Source organism: Lolium perenne, chromosome 7 (assembly GCF_019359855.2).
Source record: "Lolium perenne isolate Kyuss_39 chromosome 7, Kyuss_2.0, whole genome shotgun sequence".
Lineage (NCBI taxonomy): Eukaryota > Viridiplantae > Streptophyta > Magnoliopsida > Poales > Poaceae > Lolium > Lolium perenne.
The window spans coordinates 261,249,425-261,267,727 of record NC_067250.2 but is presented as its reverse complement, the minus strand read 5'-3'; the positions used below and the strand labels follow the sequence as shown (position 1 = coordinate 261,267,727).

Sequence of the window (18,303 nt, the reverse complement as noted above, 5' to 3'; positions counted from 1 at the left end):
AATGACCGGGTCATCCGCGGCGATGCAAACCTGGCTCAAATATGCGTTAGGTTTGCGTCTCCGCGGACGCAGCGGTCATCCGCCCGGTCCTCGCACGGGCCCGCCAGGCAGTGGCACGGATGCTTCGTCTTCCGCGGCATAACTTATGGGCGTCGCGCTGCAGATTTTCAGGGTCACGTTAATGGCGCGCCTCGGCTTCCGCGAGCATGCGCTGCTGGGCTTGGGCAGCGTCGTAGTGGTAGGTCATTAAAGGTGAGATGGCATCCGACCCTCTTAAAGAAACGCTGTCGGCGCCCATTTCCCGACCACACCATTGCCAGAGTCCACCCTAGCCACCCGACCGACGCCATGGGGAAGAAATGTTGGCCGTTCCGCAAGACCAAAAACGATCACGAGGCTAGCGGCTCGCGGTCCGGCAAGAAGCCACGGGTCGGGTGGTACGTCCGCATCGAGTTCGTGTGCCGCCTTTCGGAGGAAAACCGGTCGGTACCATGGCCGGACGCAAACCTGCCTAGAGGAGGCTAGTACATCAACTCCAGGCGTGTGTCGGTCCCCCTGTGTCGCGCGAGGGCCGAGAGCGCCGGGACGAGGTGCGCCGCCGCCGAGTGATCTTGCCGGCGGATCTCTGAGAAGATCTGGCGTACACGCTCAACTCCTACAGCTGGATCACGTTCGGGACGTGGGAGTTCGACAGGCGCCGCCGCGCTGGCTACCTCGGCTACCTCGAGTACTTCGATCGCGGGATCGTTGCGGAAGAAGAGGAAAACGACGAGGAGGACGATGACGAGGAGGAGGAGGACGAGCACGAGCAGGCGGAGCGCACCGACTACGACCACGATGATGACGGGCCAGCGTGGGATCCGGAGACCTAGCCGTCGGACATTAGCGAGGAGGAGGCCATTGCCATGGCACTGGCCAATAGCGAGCTCAACGAGCTCGCTATGTGGGACGGCCTCGCAATCCAGCTCCGCGAGTCAGCGCTCGGCGCTCGCGTAGGGGAGGCCGGCGACTCCTCCGGCCACGCCGACGCGTTCCTATGATGAGGCGTCGGCTGCTGCTCTGGCCTGGGATCCGTGGCCACCTTTACCACAGCCTCCTACGCAGGCGACGGCCTAGCCGCAGTTGCCGCATCTTGCCCTTCCTCCTCCACCATCGACGTACCAGCTTCCATGGCCGACGCCGGAGTTCATCGACCTCGTCACCGACGACGAGCAGTAGCTAGTACCTAGTTTTAGCACGTCTTTATGGCATTTTTATGTTTTTATTAATGTAAATTATGACTTTTATGAATGGAATAAAAAAGTTTGCATCGTGCCGCTGGAGTCACCCGACGCAAACGAACGCGCGATCAATTTCGACCATTTGAAACGACCCAAACAGACACGTTCGTTTGGACGTCCAAAATACGTCACATCCATTTGGACATCCGAAATGCATCGCCCTGCTGGAGATGCCCTTGAAGATGCCCTAAAGTCTCAGGGACACAACAAATTATGCCCCTTATTAGCCCGCAAGATCAGGTTACTACCGAAACTTGCCGCAGCCAAAGCTGGCAGCATCTTTAGCTGTTCCGAAATCATCGGAACTTTTCCACTACTTTGCGCATCCAATTTGGTTAAGGCATAGTCGACTCAAGAATGTTACCAAGTGTTTGGCACACCATAGGTAATATTTTTTACAAGTATGTTCCATGCGTCATACACTAAATAACTGTGGCAAGATTCTCTTACCAGGCCAAAGTGTGGCTAGGAAGTTGTGCGCCTAAACTTTGGCACACATAAAAAAATTATGGCACACTATGGCAAAGTTAGCTCCAAAGGAAACAGGTCCTAAATCTACACACTTATTAGCCTAACTTGCCCAATCACCTAATCGATTGTGCACACTGCATATGTTCCACCACACCCAGCAAAAGAATCATATTGCATCTACATTATTGTTGATCTCCTGCATAAGGTTAGGCTGCCATCGTCTATTCTTTGCTTCTGCCTCAATCGCTCGAAGAGGAAATCCTCGCTCCTCCGCAGATGCAGATAGTCATCCATATGGAACGACGTGCTCCGGCTGTTATCAGGGCAGCTACTTTGGCGAGTCGCAGCCTGGTCGAACCTGGAGAGTAGTCCATCTTTGGAGCCAGCTGAGCTGCCATGGTCTCCTGGGCTCCAGCTCCCACGGCTGCTAGTGCTGTGATTACTGGTGCTGCATGCAGTGCTTGCGTCCTGAAAGTGTTGTTCCATCAGGCACTTGAAACAAGATTGTATACTATAGCTTACACGATATATGAATAGAAGCTAGTCCATTTTCATGCAATTCACCCCTTGTGTAAAATGCAATGCCGAACACAAGCGGTGCAACATAGGATAATAATGGATTGATTTACTATTCCTAAAACAAAACAAAAAATAGTTCAGCCATCTCTACCTGCGTCTTGGTTGTGCTTGGGGAGGCATGTAGATCATTGCTAGTTTCCCACTGCAACCAAGGAAGGACAACACCATCGGCGACAACAGGTGGTGCAACTTTGGGAAGGACTACATGAGTTTCCGGCATAGCATGATGTATCATATCTCGTCTACTTGAACTTGTGTCACTTCTTTCACCATCAAAGGATGAAAAATCGGTATCTTCAACATTTGACAGGAAATCTTCAAAGTACAGCTCAGCCTCTTCAGTAAGGCATTTCGACACCCTTGCTTTATCATTGCTCCTCTGAAACAAAGACACATGAAAATTTGAATTGCAGATTCTCGATAACAGAAGGAAGTATATATATAAAACAAATGACCAAGAAAGCTTACTCTTCTACGTGGTGGCTGCCTCTCCGGTTTAACGTTCTTCTTAGTAGTAGGCAGTAATTCTTTAACTATTTTTGTGAGTTCATGACCACGTTGTTCTTCTGCCGCTAACTGAGCAAGTAATTCCTGCTTCCTCTTCTCTGACTGCAAGACATATGGACCGAATTGAGCATAAACACAGCAAGGAAAAACTTTTGGATTCCATCAAACCGTACCTCTTCCAATTTGCTAGTGTAGTTCCTACGGAGCTCACCAATAACCTGGGTTGGTTGGACATCATCACTTCTTACCTTTTCTAAAGGTTCGGATTTTGTCACAGCCTGAAAATGTGTGGTCAAAGATAAGAAAATCGAAGTGACAGAATTGTATAAAAAGCATTGCTACAGGTAGCAGATGGGCAAGATGAGTGATGACAATTCAACAGATATACTTTTCATAGTCTGGCTCTAAAATACACCAACAGATAAGGCTACAAGTTCATCATGTGATTACTCTACGACAAGAGACACAAGAAATTAACCTCAAGTATTTCTGAGGGTCTAGATCAGAAACTAAAACACCTAGAGTTATGCTCCAAAAAGAAGTTATCCAGGGATCAAGATTTATTCTGTGCAATTATAAAGCAACACTAACGTGAAGGGGCCACGTTTAGACCTTGAACTTATGTTAGTAATCAAAACCTTTGTAAAATAAGAAACTTGAAAGAATTATTCAGCAAACTTAGCATGCCAAAAGATACCTTTTCAAACTGAGTTCTGATTTCTTCAACGGCTTGCCTCACTTCTTTACGCATCACATCATACAGCACATTTGAACCATCATTTGCAATTGACTGCTCAAATGAGAACATAAAATATATTTAAAACGTTAGCTCTTCTAAAATTTGATAGTATAAATTTGAAAGAATATTGTGAAATCAACCTTCTCCTGGGCATAAACAGTCTGAGCTCCACTGTGAGCACTGCTATGAAATGAGTGAGCATCCCTTGATTCATCGTCAGTTAGTGAAGAATGGCTCTGCGAAAATCAACATGAAGATATTCAGTGTTGAACTTTAACCAGATAAAAAAAATCAGACTGTAACACATGGCAATGTCAAAATAAAGTACGGTCCATCGAAGTTCTTTGAGGAAAACTTGAAAAAATGTATACACCTTAAGCTTGGGATTTGAGGGAGTACATACTACGTGTTACATCACTGGAACAGAAATTATTTGTGATGTGCACCAACTACAGTACAACTTTTTACAGAGGTGCTAATAGTCAAAAGATTATCCATTTTTTGCATCAACGAATAGCAGGGCTTTTTCAGTGACCAATAGTTTCTAACAGCACAAGAAAATACTAAATGGGAGGTACTCACTGAGCCACTATCTCGTAAATGTACAAAATCATTTTGACTTGTAGACCTCCTCATAGTTTGATTTACTTTGGATTTATTGAATGAATTCTGTACGGTATGGCCAGTGCTAGATTTGGTATTTGTCCCCCTAAAACCAGACCTGTGAGAAAAATCCATATCATTCTGCAACCAGAAATGGAAAAGAAAGTCAGAAACAGCATTAAACAAACTAGATGCAATGAATTGCAGGAATGCAAGTTAAATATTCGAGCTTCTTCAAGTAAAACTAAAAGGCAACAATGGGAGCAACAAAGTGCAGGACTATAAAATGCAAAATAAGGAAGTAGATTAATGAGGATTTTGATGGAAATTGAACAAAGTGCGACAGCGGAAGTTAGTTCAACCTAGAAGGCACATTGGCAATAACAAAGCAGAATACTCAACTTCATGCATTCATACTCTTAATAACATCAGGATATAGTACTTAATTTGATCTACATTATCGTTCAAAGGATCAAATAGTTTGACTTTATAGTGATAATGTTTATCCACGTGAAAAGGATCAAGCAGAGCAAACTCTTTTGTTTTGTTGCAGAAGAATAGGCATTGTGCTGAAATATTGCTGAATACAAACTAATAAACTGTTTGCAATTACAATGAAAAACATCCTATTCTCTTACACAAACAGTAAACTGGTTTGTGCTCTTTTCGCAACAAACATAAACCAACAATGACAACATCCTTAGATCTGTTGCATAACATAATTGCACGCTTACTCCAATCTAATCTCGAACTCAGAATGTCCATAAGTAGATGTAAACATGTTTTCGCAACACGCATGAATAATACCAGAGATAGAAAAAAGTAAATCATGTGGAAGTCAATTGCAAAGCAGGTAAGAAGGAACAGTAGAAACAGCTAAAACATAAGCAGCTGATCATTTCTGACTTCATCATCAGAAATAATGGTGAATAAACTTTGCCTCTACTTGGAAGTATCAGTGTTTATTTCCTAGCATGCATATCTGCCCATTTGGAGCAACTACTTATTGTCAATCTAAACTAATATACTCGAGTACAGAATTAAACAGTGTTATAAATTCAGACATGAAATTAACTCAGATTAAAAAAAAATCCAACAATTGCTATTATAGATTCGTAAATAGATTCGAACACCAAAACGTCGCCAGAACTTACATCCGAATCGCACCAGCGCTGTCTGTCCACGGAGGCGCGGCGGTCCACAGAGGCGTACCGCTGCCTGCCGACCGGAGCACGCCGATCCACCGAAGGGTACCTCTGCCTCCTGGCGCCGCCATTTTCAGCCGCGGCTCGGCGGTCGGGCGGGGCCCGGGACACGGAGCGGTCGCGCTGCCGGGAGGACTCCGTCTCCCTGGCGTAGCGCGCGGTCCCGCCGCGGCCCCCCTTCTCCGCGGGCGAAGGCGCCGGGAGCCTGCCCCGCCCGCGCGGCGGGGCGTCGTCGTCCTCGGACTCCACCCGGGCCCGGAAGAACTCGTCGGCGAGGTCGTCGAGGCTGATCTCCGGGAACCCCCCGCCCGTTGAGGAGCCGCCGCCCCGGACCTTGGTGACGAACCTGGAGGAGGGCGTGGGCGCGTCCTCCGGGGACGGCGAGGGCGGCGGGAACCGGCTCAGGCTCCTCGACCGGCGGTGGCTGCCCCCGCCGTCGGGCGTCCGGCCGCGCGTGGCGGAGCAGCCGCCGTCCTCCGCGGCCCTGGAGAAGGCGTCCCTCCTCATACGCCGCCGGCAGCTAGGGTTCGGAGCTGCCGCGCGCGCGCTAGTCCCCGACTTTTTTCTTGAGCTTCCGAAGTCGTCCGCAGCGGCGTGCCAGATAGGGGAAACGGGAATGGCGAGGCGAAGGAAGGAAGCCTCGAGTGCGCCGAGCAGAAAACAAATCCAAAATAAGATTCAGTTTCCCCCCTTGGTAGTACCACCGCGGCTCGTGGGCCCGGCTGTCAGAGACGGCGTGCGCGTGCTGCATGGGATTTTCGAAATTTGAAATCGCGCCGGGTTTTGTGGGGAGTTTATAACGAGAGAATTGATTGGTCGTACGTGTACGTTAGGAAATGAAATTGGGGGCGTCATCACGTGATAGTGCTCCAGAGGAACGGTGCCGATCAAAAACAAAACAAAAAACGTTGCAGACCCACGCGAGACGGGACGGTGGTTGGACGTTGGTGTACCGACGCGTGCCTCGTGCGATCCGCCCGCCAGGTGGGCCTCCGACCATTCGCCACCGTTGAGCGGAGCGGCCTCCTCGTCACGGTCACGGCCTGGGCGACGGAGCTGGCGGCCGGCGGGCAGAGGATAGGCGCCGGGGAAAACTAGCGGGAAGATTTGAAGCTGCTCGAAATCTCGAATCCTCTCCCACGAGGCCGCATGATTGGCAGGTTGGGGTCCGTCAGCTTTCCCAAGGCAACAGCACTCAGCAGTGGCGGCAGAGGGAATAGTTGCGGCTATGGTGTCTGATCCTCCTCCTTTGCTTGTCTCCCCGCGACTACTTGCCCGCTTGGAACCGGAGACCGGAATACTTTTTTTTAGACAAAACGGAATCATATACTTTTTCTCAGGTTTCGCCTAGTAAGATCTTTTTCTTCAGAAACACAATACGAACACAGACGTTTGTATACACGCGTATACACTCACCCTATGAAAGTACACATGTACATCCTACCTCTATGAGCACTTTCGAAAGACTGAGCCGACGGATCGAATCTTGAAATTGACGAAGTCACCACATGCGCCTCGTTGTCGACGCAAACGTCGCCTTCCACTTAAAAAATATTCCGCCTTTATGAGATACACAGATATCAAACCTGGGGTTTAAACTCTGGTGGGTTAAGGTACAACCACCCTCATAACTACCCAACCTCAGGTTGGTTTTCAGTGAGATTTTTTCTTTTTAAACATAACGGTTTTTTTTTTCATTAAACTTGGCAAGATTTTACAGAAGCATGTGGTGAAATCTGACATCACATGACAGTTTTTCCATTAAACGGATGAGATGAGAAGTAGAGTACAGCGGTGAGCGCCTTCAACATGGATGAAGATTCCAACGCCCGCCTGCGATGGAAGGTTGTCCTGATTACGTTGCATGTAGGATCCCTGAAATTTTTTGTGCCTGGGATGGTCCATGGGTCAGCGACAGTTGTTGTTGTAGTAGGTAACACCTGGAGGCTGTTGTCTAGGTTTTCAGAGGTAACTGAATCCGTAGCGGTAGAGCCGTCCATCTTCCTGAATGATTGTAGTCCACCATGGTATTGCCACTCTCCTTCCTCACCTTGCACTTCTCAAAGTGGCTATGAAAATTGTCGCATGCCGCCTTAACGATACCTGATGCGCGTGAGACACACATCCATTGGGAACCCCAAGAGGAAGGTGTGATGTGCACAGCAGTAAGTTTTCCCTCAAAAAGAAACCAAGGTTTATCGAACCAGTAGGAGCCAAGAAGCACGTTGAAGGTTGATGGTGGCGGAGTGTAGTGCGGCGCAACACCAGGGATTCCGGCGCCAACGTGGAACCTGCACAACACAATCACAGTACTTTGCCCCAACGTAACAGTGAGGTTGTCAATCTCACCGGCTTGCTGTAAACAAAGGATTAGATGTATAGTGTGGATGATGATGATTGTTTGCGAAAAACAGTAAAAACAATTGCAGTAGATTGTATTTCAGATGTAAAGAATAGGACCGGGGTCCACAGTTCACTAGTGGTGTCTCTCCCATAAGATAAACAGATGTTGGGTGAACAAATTACAGTTGGGCAATTGACAAATAAAGAAGGCATAACAATGCACATACATATATCATGATGAGTAGTATGAGATTTAATCAGGGCATTACGACAAAGTACATAGACCGCTATCCAGCATGCATTGACATAGGCATCCCCAATGGGCCTGCCGATGATGGTACCCGGGGTTTACTGAAGGCCCATTACCCGAAGAATAAGAAGGTTCGGAAGCCCAAGATATTGTTAAGGAAAGCTAGAGTTGTAATAGGAAGCATTATTTGTAATCTTGCGGGAGGAGTTAGAAACCTACCCGGACTCTGTAAACTTGTACAATACGAAACCCTCGGCTCCACCTCCTATATAAGGGGGAGTCGAGGGACGCAGAAAGCATCGAATCATTGTCTCTCAAACCCTAGTTTTTACATCGTCGAGTACTTTTCGGCTGAAACCTTCGAGATCTACTTGCCCTCTACATCTAACGAAACCCTAGTCTACAATCTGTAGGCATTGACAAGTCAATACCTTGTCAATTGGCGCCGTCTGTGGGATCTAGAGGTTGCAAGGAGCTGATCTCGATGGCACATCCAGAATCGTCGACTTCGTTGGTAGCAAGCAATGCGATGGATCGAGGTAAACAGGAAAAAACTGATCTAGTCGATTTTATTCCTCACCCGCCCTCCCGTTTGGATGCATGTGCGTATCTGGAGGAGCCCGTCGTTATGAAGTTCGGAGAATTCCGATTCAGCATCAACAAGGAAGGATCTTATCGTCTCGAAGTTTCGATCTCGTCGAAATTTTCAGCGATCGATTCTGACTTTTCGAGAAGTGCTGAAGAGTTTTCGTCGCCACGTTTCATCGACACCAAGGCAAGCGAAAAGTTCGTCAAGATCTTCAACGACACATCCTTCGGTCGATCATGGACTCCTTTATAAGCAATGATCTCGATGCGACTTCATCGACAAATCTGTCGCCATCGGAAAGGTCTTCACCAATCTTTATGATGGTGTCACCAATCCCGACAAAAATCAATACTCAAAATATCATCAAGTGTATGCAATTGAAGAGGCAAGCCGAGCAGAACCGAGAGACGTCGTAGGCTTTCGATGATTTGGGAAACCCATACGTCGATCCCGCCGATCTCGTAAGAGGCTTAGGCACCAAATATGTCGGGACCTCACCTCGCGAAAGAGTCCAACTCCCGCAAGCGGCGTGGGATAGGGCTGCAAGAGCCATGGATGGTTGAGAACCAATGACCACCACAACATCGCCGAGGAATTACAAGCCTATCAATATAGACTTGCTCGTGTGAGTAGGGAGTTGGAAAAAGAAACAAAGATCCCCGAATAGAAGAAAAGAGGCGACATCCGCGTCAAGCGGCGTCGAGCAGAGCTCGCCGACAATCGGGAACTTCGGAGATAGTCACAGAGAAGCTCGGAGGAGGGCAATATCTCGGCCGCAAAATATACCCGAGCGAGAGAGAGGCAACATAATTCAAAATCTCGACATGTCTTTCATGTCGATTGATACAAGGGGAAATATCATCCCGAAAACGCGAAGCGGGATACATGGCAACGCAAGCTTACATCCTCGCGTCCGGACCACCCCGGAGACCCGAGAGAAGCATTGTTCAATATGGCAATGGCTGGAGTTGGAGTCATGGGAACAGCATTCACAGCTACACCTCCCGAAGGAACTCGCAAGGCAAAATAGTCCACGACCTCTGCAGCGGTGCAAGATCCACCAAGAACAAGTGGGGCAAGAGATACGGCGGCTCAAGCAAGGGTAGACAGAGCGCGGCAAGAAAGAAGAGAACATCGGCATTCACCGAAGTTGCCGATGAAGATCTGTGCGGGCTTCCGTGCTTTACGAGACGAGTCCGAAAAACTCGAGTACCAAAAGGGTTTAAGTTACCCGAGAATTTCAAAAAATTCGACGGTGCAGGATCCCGAGGATTGGCTCGTTGATTATCTCGAGATGGTGAAGTCGGTAGGAGGAACCAGAGCAACGGCCATGCAAAGTATCCAAGTCCACCCGAGTGGTGCCGCGAGATCTTGGATAAAGAAACTTTCCTGTGTTCCATCGACAGCTGGGATAGTTTTGAAGATATTTTCGTGAGAAACTTCCGATCCACCTACAAGAAACCTGCGTCATTGGAAGAGTTGAGGGCGTGCCGACAGAAACACGACGAGTCGATGAGAAAATATATACAGAGGTGGAACATTATTAAAAACTCGGCAGAAGATATATCTGACGAAAGAGCAATAGACGCGTTCGTGGCAGGAATCCGACGGGGAGATTTCGTCGAGGACTTAGGGAGAACCAACCCCAAGACAATATCAGCACTGATGGAGATAGCCAACAAGTGGGCAGATGGAGAAGACGCAATATATAACAAGCGACACAGGTCGCGTAAGAGGACCGCGGTCGAAATTTTCAAAATAGAAGGCGATTTTCCCGCCAGTTCTACAACAACGACGCTCCCGGCCACATATCGGCTGGCTTCCGAGGAAATCCTGGAGGAAATAGTCGAGATGACTACCAAAGAAGTAATGAACAACAAGGCGACAATAGAGGTGATTCTCGCGGTCACAGGCAAAATAGTGGACCAAGGTTTCAAAGACCCTATGTGTCCCCCGAGGAGATGATGAACGGACCGTGTCAGATGCACTTTTTTCTCGATAGCAACGGAAAGAGACAGTCAGGACATCTCCAAAAAGACTGCCGCAACTTTCAGGCAATGTTGCGAGCCGTAGGAATTGCAAATACCCAAGCAACGAATAGAAATCACCAGGGACCAAGGAACGAGATACATCTCCCACTGATGGCGTGTAACTCACACGTTCGTTGGGAACCCCAAGAGGAAGGTATGATGCGCACAGCAGCAAGTTTTCCCTCAGAAAGAAACCAAGGTTTATCGAACCAGGAGGAGCCAAGAAGCACGTTGAAGGTTGATGGCGGCGGGATGTAGTGCGGCGCAACACCAGGGATTCCGGCGCCAACGTGGAACCTGCACAACACAACCAAAGTACTTTGCCCCAACGAAACAGTGAGGTTGTCAATCTCACCGGCTTGCTGTAACAAAGGATTAACCGTATTGTGTGGAAGATGATTGTTTGCAGAAAAAAGTAGAACAATATTGCAGTAGATTGTATTTCAGTATAGAGAATTGGACCGGGGTCCACAGTTCACTAGAGGTGTCTCTCCCATAAGATAAACAGCATGTTGGGTGAACAAATTACAGTTGGGCAATTGACAAATAAAGAGGGCATGACCATGCACATACATATTATGATGAGTATAGTGAGATTTAATTGGGCATTACGACAAAGTACATAGACCGCCATCCAGCATGCATCTATGCCTAAAAAGTCCACCTTCAGGTTATCATCCGAACCCCCTCCAGTATTAAGTTGCTAACAACAGACAATTGCATTAAGTATTGCGCGTAATGTAATTAGTGACTACATCCTTGAACATAGCACCAATGTTTTATCCCTAGTGGCAACAGCACATCCATAACCTTAGAGGTTCTTGTCACCCCTCCAGATTCACGGAGACATGAACCCACTATCGAGCATAAATACTCCCTCTTGGAGTTACTAGCATCAACTTGGCCAGAGCATCTACTAATAACGGAGAGCATGCAAGATCATAAACAACATATAGACATAACTTTGATAATCAACATAACAAGTATTCTCTATTCATCGGATCCCAACAAACGCAACATATAGAATTACAGATAGATGATCTTGATCATGTTAGGCAGCTCACAAGATCCGACAATGAAGCACAATGGGGAGAAGACAACCATCTAGCTACTGCTATGGACCCATAGTCCAGGGGTAGACTACTCACTCATCACTTCGGAGGCGACCATGGCGGCGTAGAGTCCTCCGGGAGATGATTCCCCTCTCCGGCAGGGTGCCGGAGGCAATCTCCTGGATCCCCCGAGATGGGATCGGCGATGGCGGCGTCTCTGGAAGGTTTTCCGTATCGTGGCTCTCGCATCGGGGGTTTTGCGACGGAGGCTTTAAGTAGGCGGAAGGGCAAGTCGGAGGGGGCACGAGGGCCCCACACCACAGGCCGCGCGCGGCCAAGGGGGCCGCGCCGCCCTAGGGTTTGGGCACCTCGTGGCCCCACTTCGTCTCTTCTTCGGACTTACGGAAGCTTCGTGGCAAAATAGGACCCCGGGCGTTGATTTCGTCCAATTCCGAGAATATTTCCTTACTAGGATTTACGAAACCAAAAACAGCAGAAAACAACAATCGGCACTTCGGCATCTTGTTAATAGGTTAGTTCCATAAAATGCACGAATATGACATAAAGTGTGCATAAAACATGTAGATAACATCAATAATGTGGCATGGAACATAAGAAATTATCGATACGTTGGAGACGTATCAGCATCCCCAAGCTTAGTTCTCGCTCGTCCCGAGCAGGTAAAACGATAACACGTATAATTTACGGAGTGACATGCCATCATAACCTTGATCATACTATTTGTAAAGCATATGTAGTGAATGCAGCGATCAAAACAATGTATATGACATGAGTAAACAAGTGAATCATATAGCAAAGACTTTTCATGAATAGCACTTCAAGACAAGCATCAATAAGTCTTGCATAAGAGTTAACTCATAAAGCAATAATTCATAGTAAAGGCATTGAAGCAACACAAAAGAAGATTAAGTTTCAGCGGTTGCTTTCAACTTGTAACATATATATCTCATGGATATTGTCAACATAGAGTAATATAATAAGTGCAATAAGCAAGTATGTAGGAATCAATGCACAGTTCACACAAGTGTTTGCTTCTTGAGGTGGAGAGAAATAGGTGAACTGACTCAACATTGAAAGTAAAAGAATGGTCCTCCATAGAGGAAAAGCATCGATTGCTATATTTGTGCTAGAGCTTTGATTTTGAAAACATGAAACAATTTTGTCAACGGTAGTAATAAAGCGTATGTATCATGTAAATTATATCTTATAAGTTGCAAGCCTCATGCATAGTGTACTAATAGTGCCCGCACCTTGTCCTAATTAGCTTGGACTACCGGATCATCACAATGCACATGTTTTGACCAAGTGTCACAAAGGGGTACCTCTATGCCGCCTGTACAAAGGTCTAAGGAGAAAGCTCGCATTGGATTTCTCGCTATTGATTATTCTTCAACTTAGACATCCATACCGGGACAACATAGACAACAGATAATGGACTCCTCTTTTATGCATAAGCATGTAACAACAATTAATAATTTTCTCATTTGAGATTTGAGGATATATGTCCAAAACTGAAACTTCCACCATGGATCATGGCTTTAGTTAGCGGCCCAATGTTCTTCTCTAACAATATGCATGCTTAATCATAAGGTGGTAGATCTCTCTTACTTGCATAAGACGAACATGCATAGCAACTCACATGAAATTCAACAATGGATAGTTGATGGCGTCCCCAGTGAACATGGTTATCGCACAACAAGCAACTTAATAAGAGATAAAGTGCATAATTACATATTCAATACCACAATAGTTTTTAAACTATTTGTCCCATGAGCTATATATTGCAAAGGTGAATGATGGAATTTTAAAGGTAGCACTCAAGCAATTTACTTTGGAATGGCGGAAAATACCATGTAGTAGGTAGGTATGGTGGACACAAATGGCATAGTGGTTGGCTCAAGTATTTTGGATGCATGAGAAGTATTCCCTCTCGATACAAGGTTTAGGCTAGCAAGGTTTATTTGAAACAAACACAAGGATGAACCGGTGCAGCAAAACTCACATAAAAGACATATTGAAAACATTATAAGACTCTACACCGTCTTCCTTGTTGTTCAAACTCAATACTAGAAATTATCTAGACCTTAGAGAAACCAAATATGCAAACCAAATTTTAGCATGCTCTATGTATTTCTTCATTAATGGGTGCAAAGCATATGATGCAAGAGCTTAATCATGAGCACAACAATTGCCAAGTATCACATTACCCAAGACATTTATAGCAATTACTACATGTATCATTTTCAAATTACAACCATATAACAATTTAACGAAGGAGAAACTTCGCCATGAATACTATGAGTAGAGCCTAAGGACATACTTGTCCATATGCTACAGCGGAGCGTGTCTCTCTCCCATAAAGTGAATGCTAGGATCCATTTTATTCAAACAAAACAAAAACAAAAACAAACCGACGCTCCAAGCAAAGCACATAAGATGTGATGGAATAAAAATATAGTTTCAGGGGAGGAACCTGATAATGTTGTCGATGAAGAAGGGGATGCCTTGGGCATCCCCAAGCTTAGACGCTTGAGTCTTCTTGATATATGCAGGGGTGAACCACCGGGGCATCCCCAAGCTTAGAGCTTTCACTCTCCTTGATCATGTTGCATCATACTCCTCTCTTGATCCTTGAAAACTTCCTCCACACCAAACTCAGAACAACTCATTAGAGGGTTAGTGCACAATAAAAATTAACATATTCAGAGGTGACACAATCATTCTTAACACTTCTGGACATTGCATAATGCTACTGGAAATTAGTGGATCAAAGAAATTCATCCAACATAGCAAAAGAGGCAATGCGAAATAAAAAGGCAGAATCTGTCAAAACAGAACAGTTCGTATTGACGAATTTTAAAATGGCACCAGACTTGCTCAAATGAAAATGCTCAAATTGAATGAAAGTTGCATACATATCTGAGGATCATGCACGTAAATTGGCTTAATTTTCTGAGCTACCTACAGGGAGGTGGACCCAGATTCGTGACAGCAAAGAAATCTGGAACTGCGTAGTAATCCAAATCTAGTACTTACTTTTCTATCAACGGCTTAACTTGGCACAACAAAACACAAAACTAAGATAAGGAGAGGTTGCTACAGTAGTAAACAACTTCCAAGACACAAAATAAAAACAAAGTACTGTAGGTAAAAACATGGGTTGTCTCCCATAAGCGCTTTTCTTTAACGCCTTTCAGCTAGGCGCGGAAAGTGTATATCAAGTATTATCAAAGAGTGATGCATTCTCAGCGGGGTGCGGAGTTTTCTCAACCAGGAATAATATATTAGATACATAGGTTTTAGCATCTCCCTTTTCATTAGTCTTAGGCGTGCTACTCTCATCAAACAAATTTTCAGGAACAAGCCAGGCATAGTTATTTTCTAGTGCATCATTCATAGCTAAGAGTTTACATGGTATTGGTGCTTTGATCTCCCCACCATCATCAATATTATTAGTGTATCTTATTCTATCCATGTCCATCTTTTCAAGGAGGCTAACAAAATTAGTATGAGAACCAAGCATATTAAATTTAGCAAAGACCTTTCTAGCTTCTCTTGCTAGACCACCAAATTCTCTAAGAAGGGTTTCTAAAACAAAATCTTTCTTTTCCCCTTCTTCCATATCACCAAGTGTGAGAAACATATGTTGGATTATAGGATTAAGATTAACAAATTTAGTTTCCAACATGCGAACTAAAGCAGCAGCAGCAATTTCATAGGTAGGGGCAAGGTCTACCAAGTATCTATCCTCAAAATCGTCAACGGTACTAACATGGTTGAAGAATTCTTCTATATTATTTCTCCCAATTATAGACCCACGTCCTACCGGTATGTCTTTTGTGGTAAAATTAAAAGGAAACATGATGAATCAAGTAAAGTAAATGCAACTAACTAATTTTTTTTGTGTTTTTGATATAGCAAACAAGATAGCAAATAAAGTAAAACTAGCAACTAATTTTTTTGTATTTTGATTCAGTGCAGCAAACAAAGTAGTAAATAAAACTAAGCAAGACAAAAACAAAGTAAAGAGATTGAGAAGTGGAGACTCCCCTTGCAGCGTGTCTTGATCTCCCCGGCAACGGCGCCAGAAATTTAGCTTGATGGCGTGTAACTCACACGTTCGTTGGGAACCCCAAGAGGAAGGTATGATGCGCACAGCAGCAAGTTTTCCCTCAGAAAGAAACCAAGGTTTATCGAACCAGGAGGAGCCAAGAAGCACGTTGAAGGTTGATGGCGGCGGGATGTAGTGCGGCGCAACACCAGGGATTCCGGCGCCAACGTGGAACCTGCACAACACAACCAAAGTACTTTGCCCCAACGAAACAGTGAGGTTGTCAATCTCACCGGCTTGCTGTAACAAAGGATTAACCGTATTGTGTGGAAGATGATTGTTTGCAGAAAAAAGTAGAACAATATTGCAGTAGATTGTATTTCAGTATAGAGAATTGGACCGGGGTCCACAGTTTACTAGAGGTGTCTCTCCCATAAGATAAACAGCATGTTGGGTGAACAAATTACAGTTGGGCAATTGACAAATAAAGAGGGCATGACCATGCACATACATATTATGATGAGTATAGTGAGATTTAATTGGGCATTACGACAAAGTACATAGACCGCCATCCAGCATGCATCTATGCCTAAAAAGTCCACCTTCAGGTTATCATCCGAACCCCCTCCAGTATTAAGTTGCTAACAACAGACAATTGCATTAAGTATTGCGCGTAATGTAATTAGTGACTACATCCTTGAACATAGCACCAATGTTTTATCCCTAGTGGCAACAGCACATCCATAACCTTAGAGGTTCTTGTCACCCCTCCAGATTCACGGAGACATGAACCCACTATCGAGCATAAATACTCCCTCTTGGAGTTACTAGCATCAACTTGGCCAGAGCATCTACTAATAACGGAGAGCATGCAAGATCATAAACAACACATAGACATAACTTTGATAATCAACATAACAAGTATTCTCTATTCATCGGATCCCAACAAACGCAACATATAGAATTACAGATAGATGATCTTGATCATGTTAGGCAGCTCACAAGATCTGACAATGAAGCACAATGGGGAGAAGACAACCATCTAGCTACTGCTATGGACCCATAGTCCAGGGGTAGACTACTCACTCATCACTCCGGAGGCGACCATGGCGGCGTAGAGTCCTCCGGGAGATGATTCCCCTCTCCGGCAGGGTGCCGAAGGCTATCTCCTGGATCCCCCGAGATGGGATCGGCGATGGCGGCGTCTCTGGAAGGTTTTCCGTATCGTGGCTCTCGGTACTGGGGGTTTCGCGACGGAGGCTTTAAGTAGGCGGAAGGGCAAGTCAGGAGGGGGCACGAGGGCCCCACACTATCGGCCGCGGCCAAGGCCGGGGCCGCGCCGCCCTAGGGTTTGGGCACCTCGTGGCCCCACTTCGTCTCTTCTTCGGACTTCGGAAGCTTCGTGGCAAAATAGGACCCCGGGCGTTGATTTCGTCCAATTCCGAGAATATTTCCTTACTAGGATTTACGAAACCAAAAACAGCAGAAAACAAAGAATCGGCACTTCGGCATCTTGTTAATAGGTTAGTTCCAGAAAATGCACGAATATGACATAAAGTGTGCATAAAACATGTAGATAACATCAATAATGTGGCATGGAACATAAGAAATTATCGATACGTTGGAGACGTATCACCCACCTCCTCCCGCGATTACAGACAAGAATCGGCACCAGCTCAGAATAGCGGCAGCACCACAACCACCTCCGTATGTTGATCCTAACTCTAATGGCGCAGTCTTGATGATTCAGAAAGTTAGGCCATCTAACAGGGCGCAGAAAGTAATTTCGCGGCAGGTATTCATGGCAGAAAAGATGCCTCCACCAACAGTCGACTACCTAAATTGGTCGGGACAGGATATCGGCTTCACAATTGCGGATCACCCACAGCAGGTTCCTCGACCTGGGCAATCCGCACTTATTTTACCCGCAGTAATTGCTGGCATCGACGTGTCGAGAGTTTTCATAGATGGCGGCAGCAGCTTAAACCTTATGTACGCAGATACACTAAGGAAGATGAACATATCCCTAGCAAATCTAGCACCAACTGACACACGTTTTCACGGGATCACGCCAGAGAAACCAAGTTATTCGTTGGGCAAGATTAATCTCGACGTTCAGTTTGGGACCCGAGAAAATTACAGGATAGAGAAATTGGAGTTTGAAGTTGTGGATTTCCCGTCGCAATATCATGCTTTGTTGGGACGGCCAGCGTATGCTAGGTTTATGGCGGTACCTCATTATACGTATTTACTGTGGAGGTTACCTGGACCCAAAGGACCAATCACAATCAAAGGAAGCTTTGCGTTAGCTGACAAATGCGACAGAGATTTTCATCAACTGTCAGAAACCTTCGGGATGCAAGCAGAATATATGGCGCCAAGGCAAACTGATTATGATGTTTTGCCAGACACAGGGAGGCCGCTCAGGGAAACCAACCTTTAACACAGCGAAGGACTCAAAAGAAGTGCAAATCCACCCGACGGACCCGAAGAAAACGACGTCCATTGCAACAAATATGGACCTCGCATAGGAAAGCGCGCTCGTCAAGTTCCTCCGTGAGCACTGGAAAATCTTCGCATGGT

At 45.9% G+C, this 18,303-nt stretch overlaps 1 protein-coding gene across 1 annotated transcript; it reads right to left on the bottom strand.

The window, feature by feature from the left end:
* Positions 1-1,610: 1,610 nt before the first annotated feature.
* On the bottom strand, positions 1,611-6,020 carry LOC127313029 (uncharacterized). Its single transcript, XM_051343565.2, has 8 exons — positions 5,334-6,020; positions 4,159-4,320; positions 3,717-3,812; positions 3,535-3,627; positions 3,011-3,115; positions 2,799-2,939; positions 2,422-2,709; positions 1,611-2,219 (listed from the first exon to the last, which is right to left on the bottom strand). Exons 1-8 carry the CDS (start codon positions 5,889-5,891, stop codon positions 1,929-1,931), a joined length of 1,734 nt encoding a protein of 577 aa, XP_051199525.1. The 5' UTR covers positions 5,892-6,020; the 3' UTR covers positions 1,611-1,928.
* Between the last annotated feature and the right edge of the window lie 12,283 nt (positions 6,021-18,303).